At 51.0% G+C, this 26708-nt stretch overlaps 1 protein-coding gene across 1 annotated transcript in view; it reads right to left on the bottom strand.

Moving 5' to 3' along the window:
- The window catches only part of HCN4 (hyperpolarization activated cyclic nucleotide gated potassium channel 4), a 99685-nt gene extending 73613 nt beyond the window's left edge, over positions 1–26072 (bottom strand). Inside the window, exon 1 of the mRNA XM_084213647.1 lies at positions 25330–26072. Within this exon, the coding sequence (XP_084069773.1) occupies positions 25330–26033 (704 nt within the window). The 5' untranslated portion in view covers positions 26034–26072. The remainder of the gene's footprint in view (positions 1–25329) is intronic.
- Positions 26073–26708: the final 636 nt, after the last annotated feature.

Below are 26708 nucleotides of genomic sequence, written 5' to 3'. Positions count from 1 at the left end.
TATCCCGTCTTCTTCTCACTTCTCTTCCTGTTCCCAAAAGCCTACATAAAAAATTAATAAATATGAATGTATTGTTTTATTACAGTTGACTCAGTGCAACTGAACAGCTCAGAGCACAGGGAACAGGCAGCACTATATAAACCAGATGTCTTGTTCAAACACCCTTGGTTTTTATACTCCATCCTACTCTCTGCACACTCCTTGGATCTGAAAATCACATTTTAACATGCACCACTACCTCAGATCTCTTAATTCCTGATGTATTATTTAAACAGAATGTATCTGAGAATTATTGTGGCACAGACACTTCAGGAATATGTTCTCCTTAAGCACTGCTGTGTCACTCAGCTGATGTGACAGCCTGTACACTCTGTAGGTATTGGTTTGTGGGTTCGGAATGCTGGACCATCTTTCTGCTCTGCCTACAGCACACTAGCAGGCTGGGAATATTGCTTTTGGAAGTAATTTTTTACCATTAAATGAAATTTCCTTTTTCATTCCATGGTGCAGTGTGGGCAGTTCTAGAGCATGAGCTCAGGAAGTGAGGAATTTTAGAGAAAGCAGTGAATCCCAGAGGTGAGAGGCTCAGCAGCATCACTGGGTCATAACAGCACTGAAACCCTGTGCATTTGTGGCTTCTGAACTGTTCTGCCTCCACAGCCCTCTAAATTAACAAAGCTTTTTGGGGTTCTCAGCTCCTGCTGAAGGGCAGCCAGCTCTGGGCTGAAGCACAAACAACAACACACCTGCCTGGCAGTGCCAGGGCCAGGAGATTGTCCCCAGCAGTGGAACTGAGCTCCCAGCCCGTGGCCAGCCCTGCTGACCTCCCAAGAACAGCCCTTGAACGAGCACAGCTTGTTCAAACCAAGCCCAAAGCCAAGCCCACCTCTGTCCCCAGGCTCGGTGTGACTCCAGAAAGAGAGTGCCACCTACTGAGTCCCACCCGGAATCTCCATCTCCTGCCTGCTGAGTGCTCCCAAATCCCTTCTGAGCTGCTGGGAACCTTCCCTCCGGGGTGGCAGCTGCCCTTCCTGGCTCTGGAATGCACCTGGGTCAGGAGGCCTGGCAGGAAAGAGGTCGTGCTGCAGTCCCCAGGAGTGCTCTGGGGCTGGAAATAGAAATCACCTTCTGGAAAGAGCATTAGGGTGTGGTTATTAATTGTTGTGGTGTTGTTGGTTTTAGGAAGAGGTGAGAGATGAGAATTGATTCTAAGTTCTCAAAAGGCTGATTTATTATGTTATACTAAAAGAAAATGATATACTAAAACTAAGAATACATTAGAAGGCTAGACAAGAATGGTAATAAAAAACCTGTGACTGACCCCAGTCCTGACACAGCTGGACTGGGATTGGTCATTAATTAAAAACAATTCACATGCTGGGTAAACAATTCTCCAAATCCCACTCCAGAGGAGCAAAACATGGAGAAGCTGAAGCTTCCCAGCTTCCCAGGAGAAGAAATCCTGGTGAAGGGATTTTTCAGATAATATGTTTGTGACATTAGGGGAGGTCAGGGTGCCTGGAGCCACAGTGGGAGCAAAGTTGACTCCAAGAACAGCCATTCACAGAGACAGCTGAACAGAGAAAAAGCACGAGGAGATCCCTCCCTGCCTCTGGAAGCATCACTTCTCCCAGACAGGAGCAGGCTGCTTTTGGTGGAGAGTTACAGACTTTGCTCTGCCCTAGAGATAAAGGGAGGACAGGGTGATTCACTGCTCCTGAACACACTAAAGGACATTTAACCAGCTCTGAGTCCAGCAATTCCCTGGTGGGAGGAATTAATTTATTTATAGAGAGTTTACTCAAAGACCTGTGCACTTGGAAACTTCTTTGCCATGAATACTCACCAGAAAAAGAGTCAAACGAGTTACAAAAATATTGTGAGTGCTGTGTAATGGGAAAGGCCCCAGCTAAAGGAAAAGACAAACAGTTTTAATTCCTTCTGACCGATCTATGCAAATACTCTGTCATCCTGACTAAAGCCCCTGGGAGCACTGCTAATTAACCATGCATTCTGACAGCACAGGAGAGCCTGCTGGGTCCCAGCCTCCTCCAGATTTCCCTGGATCTCTGCATCTCCTGGATCTCTGCATCTCCTGGATCTCTGCTTTTCCTGGATCTCTGCATCTCCTGGATGTATGTATCTCTTGGATCTCTGCACCTCCTGGATCTCTGCTTCTCCTGAATCTCTGCTTTTCCTGGATGTGTGCATCTTTTGGATCTCTGCATCTCCTGGATCTCTGCATCTCTTGGTCTCTGCATCTCTGGGATCTCTGCTTCTCCTGAACCTCTGCTTCTCCTGGATCTCTTCATCTCCTGGATCTCTGCATCTCCTGGATGCCTGCTTCTCTTGGATGCCTGCTTCTCTTGGATCTCTTCATCTCCTGGATGCCTGCTTCTCCTGGATCTCTGCATCTCCTGGATGCCTGCTTCTCCTGGATCTCTGCATCTCTTGGATGCCTGCTTCTCCTGGATCTCTGCATCTCCTGGATGCCTGCTTCTCCTGGATCTCTGCATCTCCTGGATGCCTGCTTCTCCTGAACCTCTGCTTCTCCTGGATCTCTGCATCTCCTGGATGCCTGTTTCTCCTGCTGGCTCCCAGCTGCTCCTGGACTTGGGGGCACCAAACTCAGGGCACTGGCAGGCATGGAAAGCCAAGAGTGGGGACCCAGCTGGCTGGGAAAGGGCTGCACCCACAGCACCTCCCAAGGAATGCTCCAGCACCTCTCAGGTGCCAGCAGGAGCTGGCAGGGAATGTCCCTTCCCTGGGTCACCACGGGGCTCAGCGGGCTGGGACAGGACTCCCATGGAACTCAGTGCCCTGCCAGGAGCACAAGGGCTGTGACAGCATGGCTGGGAATGCTGACACAGCACGTGGCTGGTGGGGAGGGATCCCAGCACAAACCAGGTGTGGGCCTGGCAGCACTTTGCATCTGGATTCCTTAAAGCTCCTGTGCTGTCCCTGACAGAATTCCCACCGAATTCAGCTGGCAGTTTCACCCCAGGCAAGACATTCTCCAAGGTCTGCACTTAGCCTTTGACTCAGATTATCTTCAATCTACATAATTGCTCACCTAATCTCCTCCCAGCAGTGCCCAATTCCAAACCATGCTTCAAGTTTAGAACATATGCTCATATTATTACCTTAAAATATAATTACATGGGTATGGTAAGTGGAAAATTAAGGAAGCTATTGCTTATGTAATACTTGGAGATGGCATTTGCAGTCCAAGCAAGGAAGTATTTTCATTGCTTCTCTATCATTAATTTTTAAATCTAACACTACATTATTAAACAATAATCAACACCCTACATTTTTCAAAGTAATGTCCAAACATTAATTAAATCCCAACAGATATAATTAGGAAGGTATTATCATCCTATATTACAGATAGACTATGAGATACCAAAGATTAAAGAAACTCATTCAGAGGTAGAAGCACCACCCAGCAAATGTGGTTGTCTAGACTCAGGAGAGGTTTCCAGCCATGTTATAATCTATAATTTGATCAGTAGCAGCAAAGGGGAAATTTCTTCTCTTTTCTACTGTAAAAATATAAATATACCCATTACTTAGAGGTATTTTTATTCCAGCAGTAATAGCTGACAATTTGCAAACAGCACGTTTGAGGCACTGATGGATTTAAGCAATTAGAAGTGGGTACATTGCGAGTGCTGCCCTTTCTTTGACTCACAGAACCCAGGGCACTCTGTCAGCCTGAGCTGCTGCCTCTGCTCTGCACCCCCTGCTGCCAGGCTGCCTGCAGGGACGGACACCTGGTGACATCTGGGGGACCTGGGTGCACGGGTGGCTCTGTGGGAGCCTCAGCAAACCCTGGAAGGCCAAGTGCTGGTGCTGGGTAAGCCCTGGGATCAGTGCAGGCTGGGGATGAAGGGACTGAGAGCAGCCCTGGGACAAAGGGACCTGGGGGTGCTGGGGGTGAGAGCTGGAAATGACCCAGCCCTGAATCCCCCCCTGCCCTGGGCTGATCTCCCAGCAGCAGGGAGGGGAAAATTCTGCCCTCTCAGGTAAAAGCCCACCTCAGGGCCTCAGCCCTGGGGTCCCAGCACAGGGAGGATGTGGAGCTGCTGGAGAGAGCCCAGAAGAGGCTACAGAGATGCTCTGAGGGTGGAGCCCCTCTGCTCTGGAGCCAGGCTGGGAGAGCTGGGGGTGCTCACCTGGACAAGAGAAGGATCCAGGGAAACCTCAGGGCCCCTGCCAGGGCCTGAAGGGGCTCCAGGAGAGCTGGAGAGGGACTTGGGGACAAGGGATGGAGGGACAGGACATGGGGAATGACTTCCCACTGCCAGAGGGCAGGGATGGATGGGGTATTGGGAAGGAGTTCCTGGCTGGGAGAGTGGGCAGGCCCTGGCACAGGGTGCCCAGAGCAGCTGTGGCTGCCCCTGCATCCCTGGCAGTGCCCAAGGCCAGGCTGGATGGGGCTTGGAGCAGCCTGGGACAGTGGAAGGTGTCCCTGCCATGCCAGGGGTGGCACTGGATGAACCTTTAAGGTCCCTTCCAACCCAAGCTGTTTTATGGATCCATGTGACCGTGAATTTTGCCGGAGAATTCTGAAGAACTGAGGACTAGGAAAGCAGAGCTGATGTCAAAGGCAATCCACCAAGCAGTGGGTTTGCCTGAATGAAGGAACAGCTCAGTGCTCAGGGCCTTTTTTATCAAGTATTATCTCAGGAGAGACGGCAACACCTTCCCCTGGTGTGGGCTCTGCAGGGAGGGAGAACAGCCACATGTGGGACACTCAGCACTGCCCAGAGAGCTGCCAGAGGAGCCCCCAGCAGCTGCAGCTGACTGTCCTTCACAGAAACTCCAATCACTGAGACACAAACACTTCCCTGGCCTCCATTTCAGTTTGAAAGAGGCTTTATGAATCAGCCAAGACAGACAGTCCTGACCTTCAGCGACTTTGCTGGAACATCTTCCTTGTGTTTGCTGCTTTCCTGCCTCAGAAAACCCCTCACTGTGCATTATCTCTGTGCTCAAGTGCACCAGTCACCAACCACACCCACATGAAGTGGTGTTCAAGCATGTGAAGGGATGCTGCCACCCCTGCTCAGAAGTGTGTTCACTTCCAGCCAAGTGGGAAGTGAGGATGGGACTGAAGTGCCATGGCCAGGACAGCAGCATCCCAGCTGTGAGATGGATCCTCTGAGGGTGACTGAACCCATGTCCTAAGCTCAGTTTCAAGGATTGAGCAAACCACGTTTGCAGAAAGGCTGCTGGAGGCTGGAGTGCTGCTGCCTGCCTTGTATCTGTCCTGGGATAATGAGTGTCCATCCAATCTGGGAGGTCCTAACCCTGCAAGGGGCTCCACAAGACCTGGATAAGCATTTCCCAGGATTTATGTTCAACTTGATGAAGATCTGCTCCCAGTCCTGGCTCTGCAGAGAAACTGGACCACCCAGAGCCAAGGTGCTCCTGCACTTCCATTCCCAGCCACTCTGAACCATACCCATGGCACCAGGCTCAGCAAAGTCCCCCTGGACTTGGCCCCACAGAGCCACTGCCCACTGTGCTCAGCTCCTGCTGCCTCCCTGCCTGCAGCTACCAGCTAACAAATTAAAGCCTATCTTAAATCTATACTTAGAACCCAATCTTCCCAGAAAAGTAAAAATAAACAAGATTTCATTTCTCTCCCAGAACCAGAGATAACCACAAGAGACTCGGTTTGTTCCGGCTCTAAATTTGGAGCACGGAGGCCAATAGAGCACACATCCCATTTCTGACTAAAGCAGAATTATTAATATTTTCTCACTTGCTTGGACACAGCTATTAATATCTCATGGAGAATTCCCCTGCAACAAGCTGCAGAAGCAGTGAAATTTTTATGGTACTACTCCTAGGAAAGCCTATCCCCTCTCTTTGGGTGTGAAGGCCCAAAGGAGCAGCATTTACACACTGAACCCAGACAATTTATTGTTGTTCTCACAGCACCACCGAGGTGAGCACAGATATAAATTGTCCTGCAGCAGGAATTCACTGCAGCAGGGGCTGGAGACACCATCTGAGGATGGAATGGTGCAGATTCACTGGGAGGTTTACAGGATTCCTTGGGAAGGGAAGCAGGGCAGTGCAGCCAGCATCAGCCCCATGTCCAGAGGACTCTCAGACCATTTTGGGTCACCATTGCACAAAGCAGGTTCCACTCCATGGCTGGCTCAGCAGACCCCACACCCTCCATGGGTGGAGAATCCAGCACCATTCTGTCTACAGCACTGAGCCAAAGCTGCAGGGCTAGCACCAAGCAGAGTTAACCTCTCTTCATGCCCCACCCCACTGCACTCCCAAACATTTCTGGATTCCCCTGACCCTGCCCACCTGCAGCTGAATCCCAGGGGTCTCCAAGGTGTTGGATGTGTATTGATTGCAGAGTTCCCAGAATACATTATGCATCAGCTGCCACCTCAGGGCCTGGCAATCCTGCATTGTTTGATCTCCTGAAATCTCCTGCTTGTATGAATATGGAAAAGTTCCTCTTTGTTTGCTGCCCATTGATCCACACATTGACCCTTCTCCTGTGTGCGTTTCTCTCTGATGATTTAATACGGAAAAAGACCAATACAGTGAGGAAGGGAAGGAAGCCCCTTCAGGGGGACCTATTGCCATGGAAACATGCCATATGTTGCTGTTGTAGAGAAGGGATGGATCAATAAGGGCTGCAGCCTCCAGGCCATCAGGAACATGTTGTGGAATGTGAAGGATTAAAGCCTAAAGACAGGCATAAGCTGTGACATGATGAAGTTCAGGCCCTGGCCCATGTCCACCATCCATGAGTCAAACCCCAGGCAGGGAGGATCTGCAGCATGGAGCTCTGAGCTGTCTCAAAGAGCAGCAGGACTGGGGAAGGGCTTGGTTTGTACACAGGGACAGGAAGGAAAATGATTGTCTAGAGATGCTGCAGGTACCTATCATATCTATCATATCATCACAGAATCAGAGTGGTTTGGCTGAAGGGTCCTTACAGCCCACCAGGGACACTTTTCACCATCCCAGGGTCCTCCAACCTGGCCTTGGACACTGCCAGGGATGCAGGGGCAGCCACAGCTGCCCTGGGCACCCTGTGCCAGGGCCTGCTACCCTCACATGGAGGAATTCCCTCCCACTATCCCATCTAACCCTGCCCTGTCCCTCCATCCCTTGTCCAAAGTCCCTCTCCCCATCTCTCTTGTCAGCTCCTTCAGGCACTGCAAGGCCACAGTGAGGTCACCCCAAAGCTCCTCCTCTCCAGGAGAACAATCCCAGCTCTCCCAGCAGAGCTGCTCCATCCCTCTGCTCCTCCTGGAGCCTCCTCTGGCCTGGCTCCAGCAGCTCCAGGTCCCTCCTGTGCTGGCCCCAGGGCTGGGGCAGCTCTGCAGGTGGGGTCTCACCTGAGAGGGACAGAATGCCCCCTGCCCTGCTGCCCAGGCTCTGGGGATGTCTCAGGTCAGAGCTGCTCCAAGAGTGGCACAGGACACACGTCACCGACACCAGGGACCTTCCACACTCATCTCCTTGGGAAGTCACAGGAATGACAGGCTGGCTTCTAAACTATTTTGTGTTGACATGTCTGTCTTGACATAATTTGGGTTTATGTGAGCTGAGGATGTCACTCTCACCACTAGGAAGCCAAATTTACTAAAATTAAACACCAAAATAAGGCAGAGAAATGACATGAGTCACACAACTAGGTAAGAATCACAGTTTGGGGAGTGGGGGGTGTGGAGGGGACACTGCAGTGCTTTCTGCCTTGCACTGACATATTTATGCCCTCATACTCTGCAGTTGTCCCCAAGGAAGTGACAAACCCTGCTAAGTCATCTGCCAGCTGAGAACAAGACTTCCCACCACCCAAGATGCTAAAAATGCTCCTCCTGGGCATTGCTGTGCCCCAGCTCCAGAGGGCTGGGACTCACAGGGCTCCACAGGAAAGTGGGGTCCCCTAATGGCTTCCCACTGCCAGAGGGCAGCCTGGATGGGATACTGGGCAGGAATTGTTCCCTGGGAGGGTGGCAGGCCCTGGCACAGGGTGCCCAGAGCAGCTGTGGCTGCCCCTGGAGCCCTGGCAGTGCCCAAGGCTAGGAGCAGCCTGGGACAATGAAAGGTGGCCCCACCCATGGCAGGGGTGGAATGGGATGAGCTTTAAGGCCCTTTCCAAGCCAAACCATTCTGGGATTCTGTGATCATTCCCACATCCAAGCTCTCCTCAAGACTCCAGAGCCCAGGTTTGGGATACCATGCTGTGCACCAGGACAACCACCCCCAGAGGGAACTCACCCAGGTGCCACATCTCTGTGTGTGCCCAGCTGAGCCCTGGGCCAGTCACATCAGCTACCCCACAAGGAAAGCCCAGAAAGCACCAGGAGAGCTCCCAGTGCCTGAGGATGGATCAAACCTGAAGCTGCTGTTCAGCTGCATGATTTACTCCAGCTCTGCTCCCAGGCACACGTGCTCTCTCAGCCTCTCTCCAACTTGCACAGCTCCCAGGATTTATGTCTGAGACAGGCAACAGCATCTGCCAGACCTCAGCACCATGCACACATTCCTGCTGGGTGAGCTCTGGGCATGCCAGATGGGGCAGGGACAAAACTCAGATCTCTGTCCTGGCTAATGGCAGCACAGGAATGCTCAAAGCTGCCAGAAAAGGTGACAGAAAGCAGTTTGGGGTTTCCAGTGGTCTGCTGGAATGATCATACTCAAAGCTGCCTCCCTGTAAAGGCTCCAAACTTCCTAAAGCACATGTTCAGTGAGGACAGGAAAGCCAGAGTGACAGAAGGTGCTGGCTGCATGTGGCTGTCACCCCTGGCAAGGACAGCTCCCCTCAGCCCTCAGGGTTACACAGCACAGCTGAAGAGCTCCTGCAGGAGAGGGGTCACTCCTGGACAAATCCCTTCTTTCCCAGCGTGGCTTTGGGGTTAAACACACTCTGGCCAACAGGGATGGCCATGTTTTAATGTGCATTTTTTGCACCCAGTGAATATGGCTGAAGTCCTGGAGGCAGTGCCAAAGGAGCAATGTTTGAGGAGCATGGATTGGGATGGATGGAGCACATACTATGTTGTGTTCCAGACCTTCAGCTCCTCGTGATCCACATCACTTTCTGGGAATCCTCACTGGTTTACATCCTTCAGCCCTGGTGGGAAATGCTCCAGACAAGGTTCACACCCAGTGCTGCCAGAGCCTCTTGCCACGGGGAAGCAGTGGGGTGGAAGCAGTAAGACACCTGAAAAGGTAACAAGGCACTGCCTGTGTGTACTTCAGCTTCCAAAGCACAAAATGCTTCTCCTGCCCAGCTCTCCTGCAGCTCACATCAGACTCTTGTTTGTAATGAGTTATTCAGGCTGCAATGGAGCACAATGAATCCTCAAAAAGACTAATGCTGCTGGGACCTTGGGGCTATTCAGGTAGCCCAGACCCCAGACAAGAGATGAATCACCTTCTAAAAATGCAGCAGTTAAGAAAAAAAAAAAAAAGTCCAATTGCTTCTGATTATTTTCAGTCTCAGAAGAAACATACTGTACTAAGGCTGTGCTTACCTAAGGCATCCACGTGAATCCACTATCCCTCCCCCTGGAATGGCTGCTGAATTAATTACTGCCTTACTGAAGCACTGAGGAGCTCCCCAGAGACTGGCTCCCTTTTGACCTCAAAGCTTTTTAGGGCAGGTGCCTGAGTCTCCCCACCAGCATCTGCCAGCTGGGAAACTGAGGCACAGAGGGGTGGATATTGCAGAGGGCCTCACTCCCTCAACAGAAGGGAGGGGAGAGAGCAGGAATTCTGCCATCCAGTCCAGAGTGTGAAGGGCACTCAGCTCTGAGCTCCACATCCCCCAAAGCCCCTCCCAGGTCCTGAGGAGCTGGCAGTGTCCCTCCAAAGTCTCCTGTGCTGGGCTGACTGGAATGAGGAAACCCAGCAGGAACTGAGGGGGCAGGAGACTGAAGGAGAAGGAGCAGGGCTTGGTGCACACCCTGGGACAGCAGAATGAAAAGCTCGGGCAGTGGATGCATAAAATACATCCTCCCCAGAAAGGACAGGCACACACCTGCCCACAGAGCGTGCTCTGAATCACAACTAGACACAGTATAAAGAATTCAGGGGCCACACTCAGGACATTTAAGGCCTTTCCCCTCCTGTGAGACTGGTAGGAGGAAATTGGGCTTTTCCTGCCTGTGTGGCTCGGGACGTGCCACACACACTCCTGGGAAGGAGCACGGCAGCACGTGCTGGGGATCCAGGCACTTCCACCCAGCACCTCCCTGCCCCCTGCCAACACCTGGGATGCTGCTGCATCTCTCCTGCTCTTTCCAGGACACACTGCCAACTTTCTGACTTGTGGTGTGGTGGGGATTCCCAGGGGCTTCTCCTTTATCAAAACTGGCAGGGTCTGTGACCCACAGAGTCCTCTCCAGCCACTTGTACCCATCCAGAGACCTTCCAGAGCAAGCTGGAGCTGCAGCCTCTTCTCTCCCCAGGAAAAGGGGGGCTCTGTAAACTTGCTGTGACCCTGCTGTGCAGTGCTGCTCCTCCAACACACAGAGGCATACAAACAGTGATGGGCACCATGAGAAATGCTCAGATAAATCTTTTCCACTATGGGCTGGACTTGCCCTGCTCTACTGGAACAAAGCCATTGAGCCCTGGGGGAGCAAGTGCCAACCCTAAATCATTTCTTTGATTAATTGTTCTTGGGAAGGAAGAATTCATTAAGCATTCTGCTCAGCGATTAGAAATAAATATATTTTTAGAATGAACAACCTGCCAGAAACAAGTTGTTTCAGAAATATATTCAGCTTGATGCATTTTCCATCAATACAGAAGGAGGAGGCTCCAGCCTGCCAGAGGGACAGGCTGGGAAAGGGACACTGCAGGGACAGGCAGGACAGCTCCTTGTGATGCCTGCACCACTCAGGTTCAGTCTGCATGAGAGGAAATAAAGGAGTTTTTTCTCTATACTCATATTCCAGCCCTAGGGTGGGAATAGATCTCCCTGCTATTTCACAGGAATATGACAAAGCTATTCCTACACACAGCTGGGGCAGAGCAGATAGGAGAGCCATGAAAACCCAATAAATAACAACACCCCCCTTGTATTTCCACTTTGGCATCAGGCTCAGACAAGCTACAAGGGCAATGTGAAATAACAACCTCTGTAAGGAGTTTGGGACACAAAATTGCCACAGCCCTTCGATGTGAGACATGCTGACACAGTAAATGGTTACCACAGGGACAGCAGGACAGGAGCTGCTCCAAGGCAGTGACAGCCAAACCCTTCCCTGGCCACTGAAGGGACCACTAAATGTGGTGTAAGGGTTTATTTTCAGTTTTCAATCCATACTTCAAGGCAGGAACTCAGCATAGGCTCTGTTCATGCCTGAGCCCAGAGAACCACATGGAAATGTGAGATGGGCACTTTGCCCTCCCCACCAGCCGAGAAAAATCTACTTCTGGTCCTGAGTGCAGAAAAGGAAACCCTACAAGAACCTAAACATGCCCTGGGATCTGAGAGTCACAGGCACAAAAGACTATTCCAGGCTTTTAAGTTTTGTGCCTTAAAAGAAAAGACAAGTCTTATCCTTTGGTTGTGGTGCCTAGAGGCAAGTCTGTTCCCTGCCCTGTTTTGGGAATGGAGGATGGCAGCAGTGTCTCAATGAATTCCAGCTTTCCCAAGAAGAACACACTCTCAAAGGGCCCTCTTCCCTAAAACACAAAACATCTTTGTAGTTTTTCCCTCTGCACACACAGGACCCAATTTCCAGGCCACTGCAGCAGGCTCAGCCTTTGATTTCAGCAGGGATGTGCTGGGATATCACATCAATTGCCTGGGAAACTTGTGCACTTCCATCATGATTACATGATTTCTGTGGATTGGTTTCTTCCTTTTACTTAATCCAGTCCTGCTTAGGCTCAGAGTAAGGCAAGAGCCAGGGTTTTGTTCTTGTTCTTTCATGCCAGCAGAAATGTCTGTGCTGTGCCTCAGCCCAGCTGCGAGCCCTGGCACTGGGAGGCCACAGAGAGGCTGAGGAAGAGGAGGAGGAAGATGTGTCAGTGGTGAGGGTTCCTGGGAAAGCTCTCCAGTCACTGCAGTGGGGAACAGCAGAGGGTCTTGGACTGGAGGCCAGGGAAAGCAGGGAGCAGGTAAGTTCTGCTCTCAAGTGCACCCAACCCCATATTAGCTCATTAGATATTCAGACAGTAAATTAGGGATCTCCTTCAGGAAAGGCATCCTTGAATCAGAAATAGCTGTTTTGTGGATAAAGAGCAGAAAATTCAGGGCTCTGAACCACTTCCACTGTAGCAAGAGAGCCCCAGGCTGGCTGAATGCTGCCTTGAAGAGCCACTGCACAAGCACCAAGCTGGCAGTGGAATCTGGGACCAGGGACAGCAGTGCAGCACCAGCAGGTCCCACACAGTGCCAGCACAGGGCCTGGATGAAATTTGGGGTTCCTGTAGGGGGACACGGCCTGAGGTGCCTCCAAGGGGGGAAACTCATCCCAGGGCCATTCTCACCTGGGAATTTGGCTAATAATGACCCTCATTTCACAGGAACGGTGATCAACCCTCCTGCATCCACAAAAATGTGTGCAGGGATGATCTCACCCAGCCCTGCAGCCAGGCTGAGCTGAGGGAAATGCAGCAGAACCACTGCAGCTCCAGGGCAGGGGCTGAGCAAAGCGGGAGGATCTGAACTGCACTGCCCTCACTCACAGAGTCACCTGCCTGCCTGCAAAGGTCACCAGCTGCTCTGCCAAAGCCATGGGCTTTTATCATCTCGGTATTTTATATTACTACAAATCTCCTTTATTGGAATATCCTCCCTTCCTCTCCTCAAGCCAGCCAGGGCCGCACTTTGCTAGGGAAAAGCAAGTTTTCCAAGAGCTTGTGAAGAATTCTCTGCCCTCCTCTTGTGCCATGCTCCTTTCTGAACCAGACCACCAGAGGAATAACCAACCCTATTCCTTTTCCCTAACTGGGCTGCAGATCTTAGGGTCCCAGTTTGGGTCAGGCACAAGTTTCAACTGACCTGTCCTAACTTCCAAAAGGTGCCCTTTCCCCAGAAAAATCCTGGCGTGGGGGTGTGGAGAGACAGCCAGGCTGAGGAAATGTGAGGGCCCAACTCCTGGCACCTTGCTGAGCTCTTTGACAGCCTGTCTCTGCACCTCTTATCTGGGAGAGTGGGCAGAAATGCTGCCACTCCTGAGAGAGTGTGTGATGATTGGACTGGGAGTGCTTGGGAACAGCTCAGGCCTGTAAGAGCAACACCCTGGAACAGCTGCCAAGCCCCACAGGGGTTTCATCCCTGACTTCATCCAGCAGTGTCTCTACAGCCACACTGATGGATGGCATTGTCTCCCATCCCAATGGACACACCAGCACCTCTGGCATTCCTCTTCACCTGCAAAGAGGCTTGTGCTGATGGGGGGACTGAGCTCTGGAGAAATGACACTGCTTTTTATTCTGCTTTTACATCCCAGCCATGGGAAACACAGGCTGGAAACACTCCTGAGGGGGTTTAGGGTGGCAGGAAGAGCAAAAAAGAGGTGGTGGTGGTCTGAAGTGGGAATGTCCATGCAGAGGGATCTCTGTGCAGGTGTCTGACGGGCTCAGCTCTGCCTTACACCGCTCCCAGCCCCAGCATTCCCAAGGCACTTTATTATCAGCTGCACCCCCGATGTTACGCATTCATTTCCACAGCAGACTCATTCACACACACACAACACACCCACCCACATGCAGCAATGGCTAGACAGACACAAAGCATGCAGCAGCCAATTATTTGGGGTGGGAACAGCTTGCATGAGCTCATGATGAAGCTTAGCCTTAATTCTGCTGAGCTGGAGAGGCTGGAGCTGTGCTCTGCTCTCCTGACTGACTGCGGAGCGCAGAGCAGGGCAGATGATGTCAAGGCAAATCTTTTTTTGTCTGCAGTGCAGATTTGGCTGTGTGAATTTACTTGCAAATGAGGCTTCCAGATCCCCTGTTAGAAAGCAGGAGTCCTAGGCCATAGCCACAGCTGCCACTGTTAGCCTAAAGTGCTGCTCATGCTGCACAAGGGGTTGCCTTGGTTTGGAATTCTTGGGCCCAAGTTCCCAGCAGGATGTGCAGGAAAGGAGAAGCCAGTGGGACTGGCAGAGGGATGAGGCAGGAGTGCCTGTGCTGCAGCCACAGCAGAGGAGCCCACCACAATGGCAATAAAGGGGGAGGGGAGACCCCAATAGTGCATCTTCCCCTGTGGTTTCACAAACTGAGCACTCAGGGTTTAGCCAGCAGCCATGGACACAGCTGGAATTGACTGAAGCACATCTGTGAGCCAGGTTTTTGTCTCATTGCCAGCTGTGGGACAGGCCTGGATGTCCCAGCCACAGCACACACAGGGAACTGCCCTGACCCAGGCTGGTATGAGCACACTGGTGTTTGCACTAAAAGCCAAGGGTCACAACACATCACCTCAAGATCCAATGTGGGAAATGGATTTATAGGAAATCCTCAAAGCCTGACAGAAGGCTCACACAGTGTGCATCTATATGCAAACTTTGAAATAAGAACTGCTGACTTAGAAATGCCATAGAATAGGACAGACCTTGTTGAGAAAGAAATACAGCTAGGGTTCTGTTCTGGTTCAATCCACCAGCCACCCAGCCTAAGGCACGTTTGCTAGAGCTTCCACACCCCAGCAGGGTCAGACACCTCACAGCTCCTGTGCCAGACCAGGTATTTGGGATGTTCATGAAGTCAAGAGTCACATATTCCCAAAGCAAAGGAAAGCACACCCTGCAGTACACATTACTGGTGAGGAAAAGATGGAACATTTTCTTCTTAGAGCATCTCCAAACCCCATGCAGGGGCTGCACAATTCTCATTTATGCACATAAAAGGTAAAATCCATCTTGCCTGCCTCTCCATGCAGGCTTTTTTCCCATCTTTTTCCAGCCTAGTTCTAAACCTGCCAGACAATAGAGCACCATACATGGAACTGGAGAGTACTGGTAATCTCTTCCCTTATCAAGACACAGGAAGTGATGATTCAGAAATCCCCTACTGGTACACAGCTCCACTGCTTTCTGGGGTCCTGATAAAAGATGGACAATAGGCAAGACCAAATCTACAGCACTACACAGAAAAGGAGAATCCCAAAGAAATCCTCATGAAACTGCCTGGTAGAGACCAAGCCCATCCTTGCAGGTATCTCCTCTGGCATCTGCTGTTACACTAAAATATTACAGAGTCCCCCAGCATCTTCCACGGCCCTTGGCAGCACCATCAGCCCTTTTCTTAAAGCTGGAGAAATCAAGGCATGGAGAATTCAGCTCAGGATGGCTCACAGGTCCAACCTGTATGCCTGACATCCCTTCCAGCTTGTCCTTCTGTCTGCCAGGCACTGCTTGTCATTCCAGGAGCATGCACAGCTAAATGAGCACGATACGAGTGCTTTGTATGGGCATCAAGGAGAACAGACCATCATCTGCAGTCTAGACTGGTTCCTCCTCCTGCCCTCCCCACCATTCACAGGAAAATAGGGATGGAAAAATATATTCCTCTTGTTATTAATAGAAGTGTAACTTGTGCATGCATTAGTACTTTGAAGTGAAGGGGGAAAGGTGAAGTATTAAGAATTTGTGCTTAATGAAAGTGGGTTTGCTGTTGTTAAAAAAGCTGCATGGAGCCAGGCATCATTATCTTTTCTCTTATCTTCTGGGCTGCTGGGAGAGCTGGCCTGGACATGGCAGGAGTGAAGCTGGCAGAGCCAGGGTGTTCCTGAGCTGGCACCTGGGCACAACAGGGCACAGGGAGGGGCTCCCCTGCCCCCAGTGCCCCCACCACTGCCCAGCTGAGAGGTGTCAGAGCAGAGCTGAGCCCCTTGCCCTGACACCACGGGGAAGGCCAGGATTTGTGGAGTCCCCCAGCCTCTGGAATGCAGCTGTTATCTCCTCCCAAGAGCTGATAACTGCCAGACTTTGCTTTCCCACATTCAGCACATCCAAATGGATCTCCCCGGGTTTTCCAGAGTTTTCCATGCCCTCCCCGTGCTCAGGTGGGGTGGGGATCACACTGTAGAAGTGCCCAGGTTCTGACCAGGAGCAGAAGTGACTCCCAGCAGAGTTCCAGTGCTCCCAGTTCACAGTGAGATGAGGGAGGAGTGCCTGTGCTGCAGACACAGCAGCAGAGGAGCCCATCACAATGGGAATAAAGGAGGGGACACCCCAAAAGTGCAGCTTTCCCTGTGGTTTCCAGCACAGCTCTTGATTGCCTGGCACTCACAAACACCCCGAAAAACCAGGAGTTAGAGCTCCTGCACTGAGTCAGCTGGCAACCTGCAGCTCCTCTCCTGCCTCTGAGCTCTGGAACAATGGATGCACACACACAGACAACCTCTCCATCCAAAGAGGCCGCGAGTTAAATCCTTAATTAGCACATTTGGACGAGTCACCACAAATGAGATTAGCGCTCTGCATCGCTGGGGAAGCTGCTGTGCCCCTGGAATGTGGAAGTGGTGGGCCCTCAAGCTGACCTTGGAATTCCCCCTTGCCTGCTCATCTGCTTTGCTCTCACGGCACTGTCTTCCCCTGCTGCCTGCAGCATCTCCTCGGGAGATAAGAGCCTGCTTTTCCTCCAGCCTGGTGCTAACACCAGGCACGCAGTGACCACATTGATACTGCACACAATGAATAATTCCATTTGGCAAAGGGACTTCCCAGCTAGCAAAGCATTCAGCATGGAAAAGGGGCAGGAAAAGGTCTCTCTAAGAGCACCTTGCCAGCCCAGGACACATCTGCTCCCTCTGCTGTGTTTCTGGAGTCCTGAGTGCTGTGTCTGCTGACAAATCCAGGCTTGGTGCTGTCAGCACTGCAGAGCTGCATGGAGCCAAGCTGCCTCCTGCTCTGCCCTGAGCCTTAGCAAACCCCAGCCTGCTCAGGGAGACCTGAGCACTCCTCACTGCTCGTCCTGGACAGCAGCTTGGACTTTGAACTGGCAGGGATGCTTGGGAAAGAGCCCTTGTCCTGCCCTGCAGGCTCAGGAGTGACAGGTTTACAGCCAAGGAGGGCTCAGCTCCGTGGGGATGAGCTCTGCAGTGCTGCTGGGGGGAGAGGTCATCCAAACGTTCCTTCAGAAAGGAACTTAAATCAACCCTGCTCACCATAATGACTCTGACTCTTGAGGAAATCTCCTCAATCTCCAGACATTCAAAAGGCAATGATGTCACCAGCTGGGGGCTGCCTGGCTTGAAAGATGGTTGTGGACACTGCACCTGCACACACAGCCACAGGAAAGCACATGGGACACACACCTGTGAAGGAGGAGGACAGCACCTGGATCCTTCCACATGGAAATAAGCCCATGCTTTGTTACACACCCAGCAAGGGATGCAAGAGATCTGTCAGAGCTGGTGATGTTCTTAATTCTTCCTCTTGGCCTGGACTTCTGGGAATGCTCTTATCCCTCCTCACAGCCTGGCCTGTGCTCAGGCACAGAGCTCGTGGCACAAACACTTTGGGGGCAAATCTCAAGTAGCCACTTCCCTGCAGCCTGACCTTTCCCTCACACTCAGCAGTGGAAATGGGCTTTTTGAAGTTCTCAAAAGGAGCTGGCACCTTGCTTTTTGAGTGACATTCATCTGTAGGTAAATTGATTTAATAGCTTGTTAGAGTGCCAATTAGAACCAACAATAACTCAATTGACCTATAACTGCCTTGGCACCAACACAGCTTTCAAAAATAAGAGAAAGGAGGAAATCTCTGCTCTGGCAGAGATGAGAGCTCAGATAGCTGGTTTTGAGAGCAAACTGAGGGATTCATGGGCTTGCTAATGAGATGCTCATAACACATCAGAAACAAAGACAAATTTCAATGGTTTCAAGCTAAAATGACACTATGTTATCTCCAGACAAAGATCACTCTTTTATCTGTATAATAAATGGATTTCAGTGCAGCAGCAGTGACTCTAGAGCAGAAAAAACCTCAGTGCCACAGAAAGCACTAGCACAGTTACCTAACCAGAATAACACTGGATTGAAACCCCAAGTTTGCCTCCTTAAAATAGTGCTGCAAAGTCCTACACTGACTCTGTGGGTTTCACCCTCAGAAACCACATTTTTCCTTCAAATAAAATCTGTTTCATTCTCCTGCAGTGGAGATTGTGCTTCCAGACAAATTCATCATGTTAAACACTTAGGTCTGAGGATTGAGATGGTTCAAGTTTAAAAACTAGAAAATGGGTATCTTTTGTATAAACATTGGCAGTGTCCAAGGATAAGGAGAAGGATAATGTGGAAGGGTTTTAAATTACTGGGAAAAATGATCCATTCTTAAGTCAGGAAGGGGACGGAGAAAACTGAGATTGTTGGAAGAGTCGGAAGGACAAGAGAAACTAAGAATATGTAGGAGGAGAAGGAATTGATTTAGAGAGACCCACCCAGAGAAAAAGCTGAAGGATAAGGATGCAGACTGGAAGTGGACTGAATAAATGCCGACCCAGCACACTGGAACATGGCAAGGGGTGAGGGGGAGAGGTATTACTGCAAAGAAGGTGGAAATCAGTGATCAGAGGAGAAAGAAGCTGGATATTGGCATCCAGGACTGGCTGGACAAGACACCTGCCATGAGGGGCCCAGAAAATGGAGATGGCACTGGTGGGATGAGAAAGACAAACTTCAAGTTTGATGGGCAAGACAACAGGTTGGAGAGAGAGTGGGGCTGAGGGTGAGAAGGAGAAAACAAGCAGGAGTTTGTAACAGGCAGAGTGTGTTTCCTTTGGAGCCTGGAGTAGCCCCTCTCCTTTGCTGTAGCTCCCTGCTACAGGCACTGCTTCATTCAGAGCAGAGGGCAGTGCAGCACAGCCTTGAACAGCTCCACACCTGCTAATGAAGCCAGAGATATGCCAAAGGGAGAGACCGAGTTGTTTTGAAAACCCTGAGAACGGTACAAAACACTGCATTAAAAATCAGACTGCAAAGTCAAAAGCTCGGGGTAGGAAACAGCAGACAGGAGCTGGGCTGTGCTGTTACTCTCAGGACATGGATCAAAGCAGGGCTTCCCACAGAACTCCTGCCTCCTCCAAGGTGGGAGGGTGGCCTTGGGGCAGGCATGTGCAGGAGGGGATTTTCTGTAGGAGCCCATTTCTTGCCCAGCCTGGTTTGCAGTGGAAAAGAAGAGGAACTGCAGGTGGGGTGTGATGGCCAGGGCAGGTGAGCAGAGCCCCAGAGCCTCCTCCTCTGGCAGAAAGCTCCTGCAGAAGTGTCAGGCAAGGAGCCCAATGCCAAACTGTAGCTGCAATAACACTCAGAGACGAGCATGGGAGAGAACACGATGTCATTGTTTACAGCAGTGATTATTTTTTGCTATAACAACAGACAAACCAACAAGTAGCAGAGGCTTGGGAAGAGGGTGGGAGGGATGGGCCCATTTCCCAGTCTGGCTGCTCACAGAGCCAGCCTAAGAAATGGTCCCAAGCAGAATGTGCCCAGTCCTCTGAAGCACCCGTGGCTCCTCACACACTCCTCATTAGCCCTTCTGGGAGCCAGGGATGGCCCATTCCCTGCAGAGCCCCCAGGGCACAGCTCTGACCCCGGGGATGCTGTGGGAGGCCTCCTGCTCTGCCCAGCCGGGCCTCAGCTCCACCACACCCGGCTCAGGGGTGGTTTTATCTCAATCCCCACCAGGCTGTGCCACCTCACTATAACCTGGGGATGGTATTTCCAATTTCCTTGCTGTCAGGAAGTGAACTGAACATTGACTATGTTAGCATAGTCAATATTTTGTAATGCCATGTGAAAATTAATCTTTTTTTTTTCACATCAGGATCTGAATAAGATATAATAAATAAGATATGTTATCTTACAAGAAGAGATGGAGAAAACATTAAATTGTTTTTCCCAAAGGAGCTATCCCTGAGTATACTGAGGGAGGAGCTTCTCTGGGAGAGATAATGTCTTCATCTGTTGGCAGAGACTGGTATGAAGGGCCTGGTTTAAATTTATGCAAAAATCTTAACCATTCTTTGTTAAATCTCAATGCTTGCATTACTATTTATTTATATTATTTTATCTCATTTTCTCCATGTGAAAAAAACCATAATATTAGTCCTAAAATATTTTACCATGGTGACCCACTGAGGTGTTGCCTTTACTGAGGCCTTCCTGTGTTCCAGCTCAGGCATATGAACGTGTTTCCTACAAAAAGCTGGAGACTCCTGCATGGACTGTCTGGTGTGGGATTATTTATCCTCTGCCTCCTGACAAGTGAGTGGGGCACAAAGCCTGCCTTGCCTACGGGCATGGGAAGTATGGATGCAGGAGTTTCACTCCCTTGGCTCATGGTCACATGTGGAAGAGGTTTTACAGGGACTTTTGTGAGCCATTGAGAAGTTTGGTAAGAGGATCCATGTTTACCCCTGAAACAGTTTCCTACCAAGGTCATTGACATAGAAACCAAGACAGAAAGAAGGATAAATGAGAGAAACCTGCAACTGCCTATTCCAATAAGCACTTTGTCTCTTGTAACCAATGAGTAAAGTGTAAACTTAGGAGTTTTGTAAAAATGCATAAAAAGCATGCACGCCATAATAAAATAAGGTTTGAGGCCTTCTGAAAATGGAGTGTGTTGCTTTTTATTGTGACTGTCTCAACTACGACAGTCACAGAGCCATGGTTCTTCTGCAGCCTGACTGCAAGTCCACTGAAGACAACAGGGACCCAATCCATGTGTTCAGCAGAATCTGGATTATCCTCTGTATGATTCCTGTTGGGATCCCCTCGTTCGGCTCCAGCAAAGTGCCCTGGGAGTTGGCTGGGAAGTTCTCTGCAGCAAAGGCAGAGGGATCTGTCTCCAATCTCCACGAGCAGTGTCCCCCTGCCACCCCAGGGACACACCACCACCACAAAGAGGAGGAGAAGGGAGCCAAGCCTGGCAGCTGCCCCCTCCAAACCCAGGCTGTTGGCACTCCTGTTGGAGTCCAATGGCAGCCACTGCTCCCTGCCCTTTCCCTGAGCCAGAACTCCCCAGCGCTGCACATCCTGCTCCGAGCTGGGCACTTGGAGCAAAGGGCGAGTCACGGACTCAGCATTTGGGTGAGGGCAGGAGTGGAGGGAGGACAGCAAAAGGAGCAGCACTTTGGGCAGGAGATGGCCAAAAGGGAATTATTGCCTCAGAGCAGGGAGCAACCCCCACCCAAGGCGGCTGCCAAAGTCAGTCAGCACTGCTGGACTCTCCACCAGTTGTTTACCCTTCTAAAGCACGGGGAAAAGCTTCCCAGTGACTACAGTGTGCACAGCCAGAGCAGTGCTCGGAGAGGCACTGGAAATCAGGTCTGCTCAGGAGAGTGAGAAAGGCAAACACATCCCTCCCATTTCTGCTCCATCCCACAGTGCTACTGGGTTCAGTTCTTAGGACTATAATTAGTAAATCCCACTGATTGCCCCCGAGAAGGGAGGCTGAGGGACACTGCAGCACGAAGGGAAGCAGTGATTTTATTCTTTCCCCTTATACCTCCCACCTGAGCACCTGGTTTTTGCTGCCACAGAAACCTCCCCAGGGTCCCAGCAGCCAGGGAGTGCTGGCAGAGGAAGCAAAGCAAAGAAAGGATCTGTTTGCACACAAGTATTACAAGTAATGGAGAGCAGTGAAAAGAAGAATTCTAAAATCTGTAGTTGGGTCTGCTATTGAGTGGAATGTTTGTCATTGTTTTCAGAGAGACAGCAGCTTCTCTTCACTGTGAGGAAGTTAATAGATTACTGGGCAGTGAATAATGTGCAGTTCTATTTACATCCACTGCTGGGACTATTTTGGGCCCTCAGATAGTGTATCTGTTCTCAGGTCTTTCTAAAAGCAGCATGCTACACTTTTTTTGCAAGCAATTCTGGGCAGCAGCTCCAACCATATGCTTCAGTCAGCTACGAACTAGACAGATCATTGTTTGTTTGGAATTTTTTTATTAAACCAATTGTACTGGATCAATGCTTCCTCTAAGCAATAAAATACAATTCTGTCTACGCAGTGGAAGAGCTTTTAAAGTCACAGATAAATCTTGATCTAGGAAATACAGTGTGGCTCTGCACTGATGTGCAATCAACCACAGATGCAAATGAACTCCAGCTGCCAGCACACACATCTGCACCTTAGAACAGGAGCCAGGATTCTTAATTTTCATTAGAAATTGCTAAGACACCTTTTAAGTGCTTCTAGAACCAGCCCACTGCATTAGTCAGGAGTACTCAGGGGCACTGAGCTTGATTTTTATAAAGGTCATTTGACGTCTTTTCCCCTCACAATGGACTAAAAGCAGAGATCAACAGAGCCTGAATCTATATTAATTTGTTTTACTCTTGGAGGGTCATAGATTTGCCACTGGAATTAGCCCTGTTAGATGCTAAAATGGTAATTTAACGAGACAATGATGAAAGCCTCTGTTCTATTCCAAATCAGGAACTCCTCTGGAAACAGAGCGCGAAGGAGCGGCGACTCCGTGGAGTCGGGGAACTGCACCAATGTCACTGCACAGCAGTGCCTCGGCCTGGAGTGTTCCATGCAAACTTCCCAGCTCCAGCTGCCCGGAGCCGGCAGTCACGAGGGCTGGAACCTCACCAGAACCCGCCTGGAGACGCACCTCGCTCACACAGGGGAGGCAGCTTCCTCCAAAGGCACACAGAAAGCCAGCTCGGGGTCTGAACCTTTCCTCACTTGAAACTTGACCAGCAAACGCTGCTGCACAGCCTTGGTTCCAGCCAAGGGCAGGATAATGGAGCCTCCAGGATGCCGAGGCTCCGGGATCCACAGCCGGCTGGAACACGGAGCAGTCGGGAATTGCACTGCGTAATTCCCCAAGCGCACAACACCCTCCTTTGGGGCACAGACACAGCTCTTGCAAATATTTTGATAAAATCTGCTCTTTGGTGCAATCTGCTGCATTTCAGAGGTCAAAAAATGTTAGCCATATTCACGGGAGCTGTTTCCAACAGCTATGCTTTAGCTGAGGGCAAGAGGGAACACAAAGCCCAAAGGGAAGGTGGGAAGGCTCCCACTCTTCCCTTTCAAGGCAGCATTGTCCACAGGTCACTTTCCATGGAAGCCTGTGCTCTAAGCAGCATTCCTATCCAAACAGATCTGCTGCAGCTGACCTAGAAACAGGGGTGAACAAAGCCTCCCTGGAAATATCCCCCCTGAGCAGGCAGCGGTGCATCCAGCTCCTCCTGGCCTTGGCACATGGCTCCAGACACTCACCCCACCGCCCTGGCGCAGGGGGACGGCAGGGACACAGCCCGTGCTGCTGGGCTGGGCTGCTACACCAGCTCACAAGGACACCAGCCCACCTGGAATGTGCCCACAGGCACGGACAGCAGCTCCCAGTGCCTTTCCTGCACGGATTCCCAGCTCCATCAGGGCAGGGGCTGTTATTAACACCAGGAGTCACCCACGTACCCACAGAGCTCTGCACGCACAAACAGCTCCGTGCCATCAACTAACTCGGGGAGCCAGGGCTTGCCAGCAGACTCCATTCCTCTGGTCAAGGCTAGGAGTGGCTCCATAGCCAAGTGCCCGAGGAAGGAAAAGTTACCTCATCATCTTACAGAATAAGCACTGGTTCTGTAGGAGACTGAAAATCCCAAACTCTTGGGACCATCTCACCTTGGGCAAGGTGGTTACCTCATCTCCTGCTGTTGAAGTTTGCCAGGCTGGTTTTGTGCTGAAAACAGGCGCAGATATGGAAGGGAATAAACCCACTACAGAGACAGAAGGATATGGAAGCTGAACACTGCTTTTGCCTAACTCCAGATCCAACACAGAGACTAAACCCCAAATTTCCTGCGGGTGCGACACGCAGAGCACGCCCTGCTAGAATAACCCAAGAAAACACAGCAGTTAAACTCCAGACTCATGGCAAATACTGCAAATATAGCTGAGAGTACCAAAGTGGTTTTGTTCTTTTGAAAGCTGCTCATTCTCACATTTCAGTGTTTGGGAGCTATTACTTGCTCAGTCTCACTGGAAGGCAATTTTCTCCTGGTTCCAGCGTAGGACTGGGTAAGGCTGTGCTTGCAAGGACTCTGCATCATGCTGTAGCTGCTGGAAACCCTCCTAAGCTCAGTCAGCTGTGTGCTTGGGACACTTGAATGCACTGAATTTAAATGACAGTGCAGTCTTCCAACTCACAGAGCCTTCTAATAACATTTGTTAATCCAAGCAAATATCAAGGAATCTGGTCAGTGCCAGTGCTGAATCTGCTAAGCATGTGGGCTGCCTGCTAAATCCCTAATAGGTGGTGTCAAGAGGTTTCTGTCATTCCTGCCTTTGGGAGGCCAAATCCACCCTGAAACTCCTTCCTGCAATTATCTCACTGAGTGTATTTGTAGGAATCATGCATGGTTCCTTGCAGAGTGCACACATTCAATAAAATCACATAGTGTGACAAAGGTATGTTTGACTAATATTCTTCTCCTGTGTGCTTTTAAATGTGAGATGTAAGCCCATTGTAATTAAAGTTGAAGCAATAAACCTTAGCCATTGATTGCACTCAGTAATTAATTATTGATTGCAGTGCTTTACATACATATTGCAGAGGACAGTTCACCTGTGCAGCAGACAGTACTTTGCTCAGAAATATCCAAACACAGCCCCTCTATGCAGGACCATACAGGACTTTACCAAAACTGGCTCTAGGGTTTCCAAGTTTATTTCCTTATTAACCTCCATGGAAATGTTGGTGTGGAGTGAGAACAAGCATTACTTTGGCAAAGTCAGTGTTAACTACTGCCAATCCAAACTAATTTTGCAAATGAGGATGCACAGATGCAGAAGAGGCTCCTTCTCTGTTAAGAATCTTGTTAATGAACCTGCCATCCCCTGCACATCCCAAAACATGAAAAGCCATGCTGCAGTAAGACACCTACACAGCAGCAACATCCCTGCCTAACTCTTGGGAAGGAGCAGGGAGAGGACTTGGAGGTGTGAAAATGGGAAGCATCAATCAGGCAGAGCATCCATGGAGATGCAGGACTAGTTAAGATCAGAAATCTAAAGTTGTGCATCAGGTGGGAACAGTTTTCCCCATTTACAACGAACTTAAAGAGAGCCCTTCCATTATAAAAAGCCAAAGACAATTGGTTTGAAAACAATTTAAAATTACTAATAGTGTGGGGACACTAAAATTAAGGTGAAATGTAAAGGAAACCTCAGCTTGTTTGAATGGAGCAGATCTTGGCCGTGTCCTACAGCTCCTCTGGCTAGGAAATGACCCAGGAAAGTTCTGCTGGGGTGGGTGCCCTGTGCAGGAGGTGCCATGGGAAGGGGCTGCCCAGCTGTTTTGGAGTGGGCTGGGAAAAGGGGGGGGTGGAAAGGGGGGGTGTACCTGAAGTCGCTGTAAGGATGGATGATCCAGAACCCGGCAGACTTAACTCTTTCCTGCTCTCTCTCCACGGCCTTCTGGCTGCCAAACATCCTCAAGGAGAATTTGTTGACCCCCGGCTGGAGCATGGCCCCGAACTGCCTCTGCATGAAACCGGCCTGGCCGAGCCTCTGCTCCTCATCTGGGGTGATCTGGTCGCACCCTCCACCTCCCTCCACTTTGATGGAGGTCGAGGAGCAGGCCCGGGGGGGCGGCTGCTGAGGCTCCGGGGGGGAGGCGGGCGGTGGGGGCCCAGGCAGCCCCTGCTCCAGCTCCCCGCTGCCGGGGGGGCTCTTGTCCTCCCCGGGAGAGGCCGGCTCCCCCTCGCCGCCGATGAGCCGCTTCTCCTCGGCCGCGTCGTGGAGGTGCCTGCTGGTGAGCGAGGACAGGCTCCCTTTGAAGCGGCGGCAGTCCCCGTTGGTGCTGGTCTTGGCGCCCTTGCCGCCGGCCTCCGTCTCCAGCAGGCCGGGGTCTCCCCCTCGGCCGGGGTCCCCCCCGAGGGCCCGGGTGCTCCCAGCAGAGGGCGAAGGCAGTGGCTTGAGCCTGATGCTTTTCCTGCGGGTGTCCTTGTCGCTGTCATCCTCCTCGTCCATGATCGACGCCTTGGGTCCGATCTGCTGGGGCAGGCTGTAGAGCCTCTTGCGCATGGAGGGGGGCAGCTTGTCCATGGCCGCTGCTGCTGCTGCTGCTCGGGGACAGCGAGAGACCCCCCCGCTCTGCCCAGCGAGGGGAACCGGCACTGCCCCCAGGCCCCTGCCCCCGGCTCACGGGGCACGGGGGACCAGGGACTGGCGTGTCATCTCCTTACCAGGCTGTGGCATCCACAGGCTCTGCATCAAAACACAGGCTCTGCATCCAGAAGGAAAGGGGATGAGGGAAAAAAAAAAAAACGAAAAAAAAAAAAAAAGGAAAAAAAAAAGAGGGAAGGAAAAAAGCTCCCCCTTCTCCTCCGTTGTCCCGATTTGGCTACTTGCTGCTTGTCTCCCCTTGGTGAGTGTTACTGCAATCTCTGTCTGCTCAGACGCTGAGCACTGGGCAAGTAGTCTAGAGGAGAGCCACACACTTCTGGCTGGAAGGCGAGGGAGGGCGGCAGCGGCAGCAGCAGCCGCCTTGCCATGTTGGCTTCGAGATGCAAATGTGCCGTGGCTCCCGGCGGGCAGACATCATCCGGAAAGCGAAGCTCAAGCCTCAAACTCCTCAACCTGCCGGCCAATAACACAATGAACTGCAACCTGCAGCGGCCACTGCTTGCTTACATCACTGTCATCACTTATTCCTCATGCAGCCCCTGCTCCTGGGAATATTCATGAAGCGATCCCATTCTATTGGGTTGCCATAGGAGC

Source organism: Fringilla coelebs, assembly GCF_963513975.1.
Source record: "Fringilla coelebs genome assembly, chromosome: 12".
In the NCBI taxonomy this organism is placed as follows: Eukaryota; Metazoa; Chordata; class Aves; order Passeriformes; family Fringillidae; genus Fringilla; species Fringilla coelebs.
Note: the sequence above shows the minus strand (reverse complement) of the source record. Positions and strands in the feature narration are given on the sequence as shown.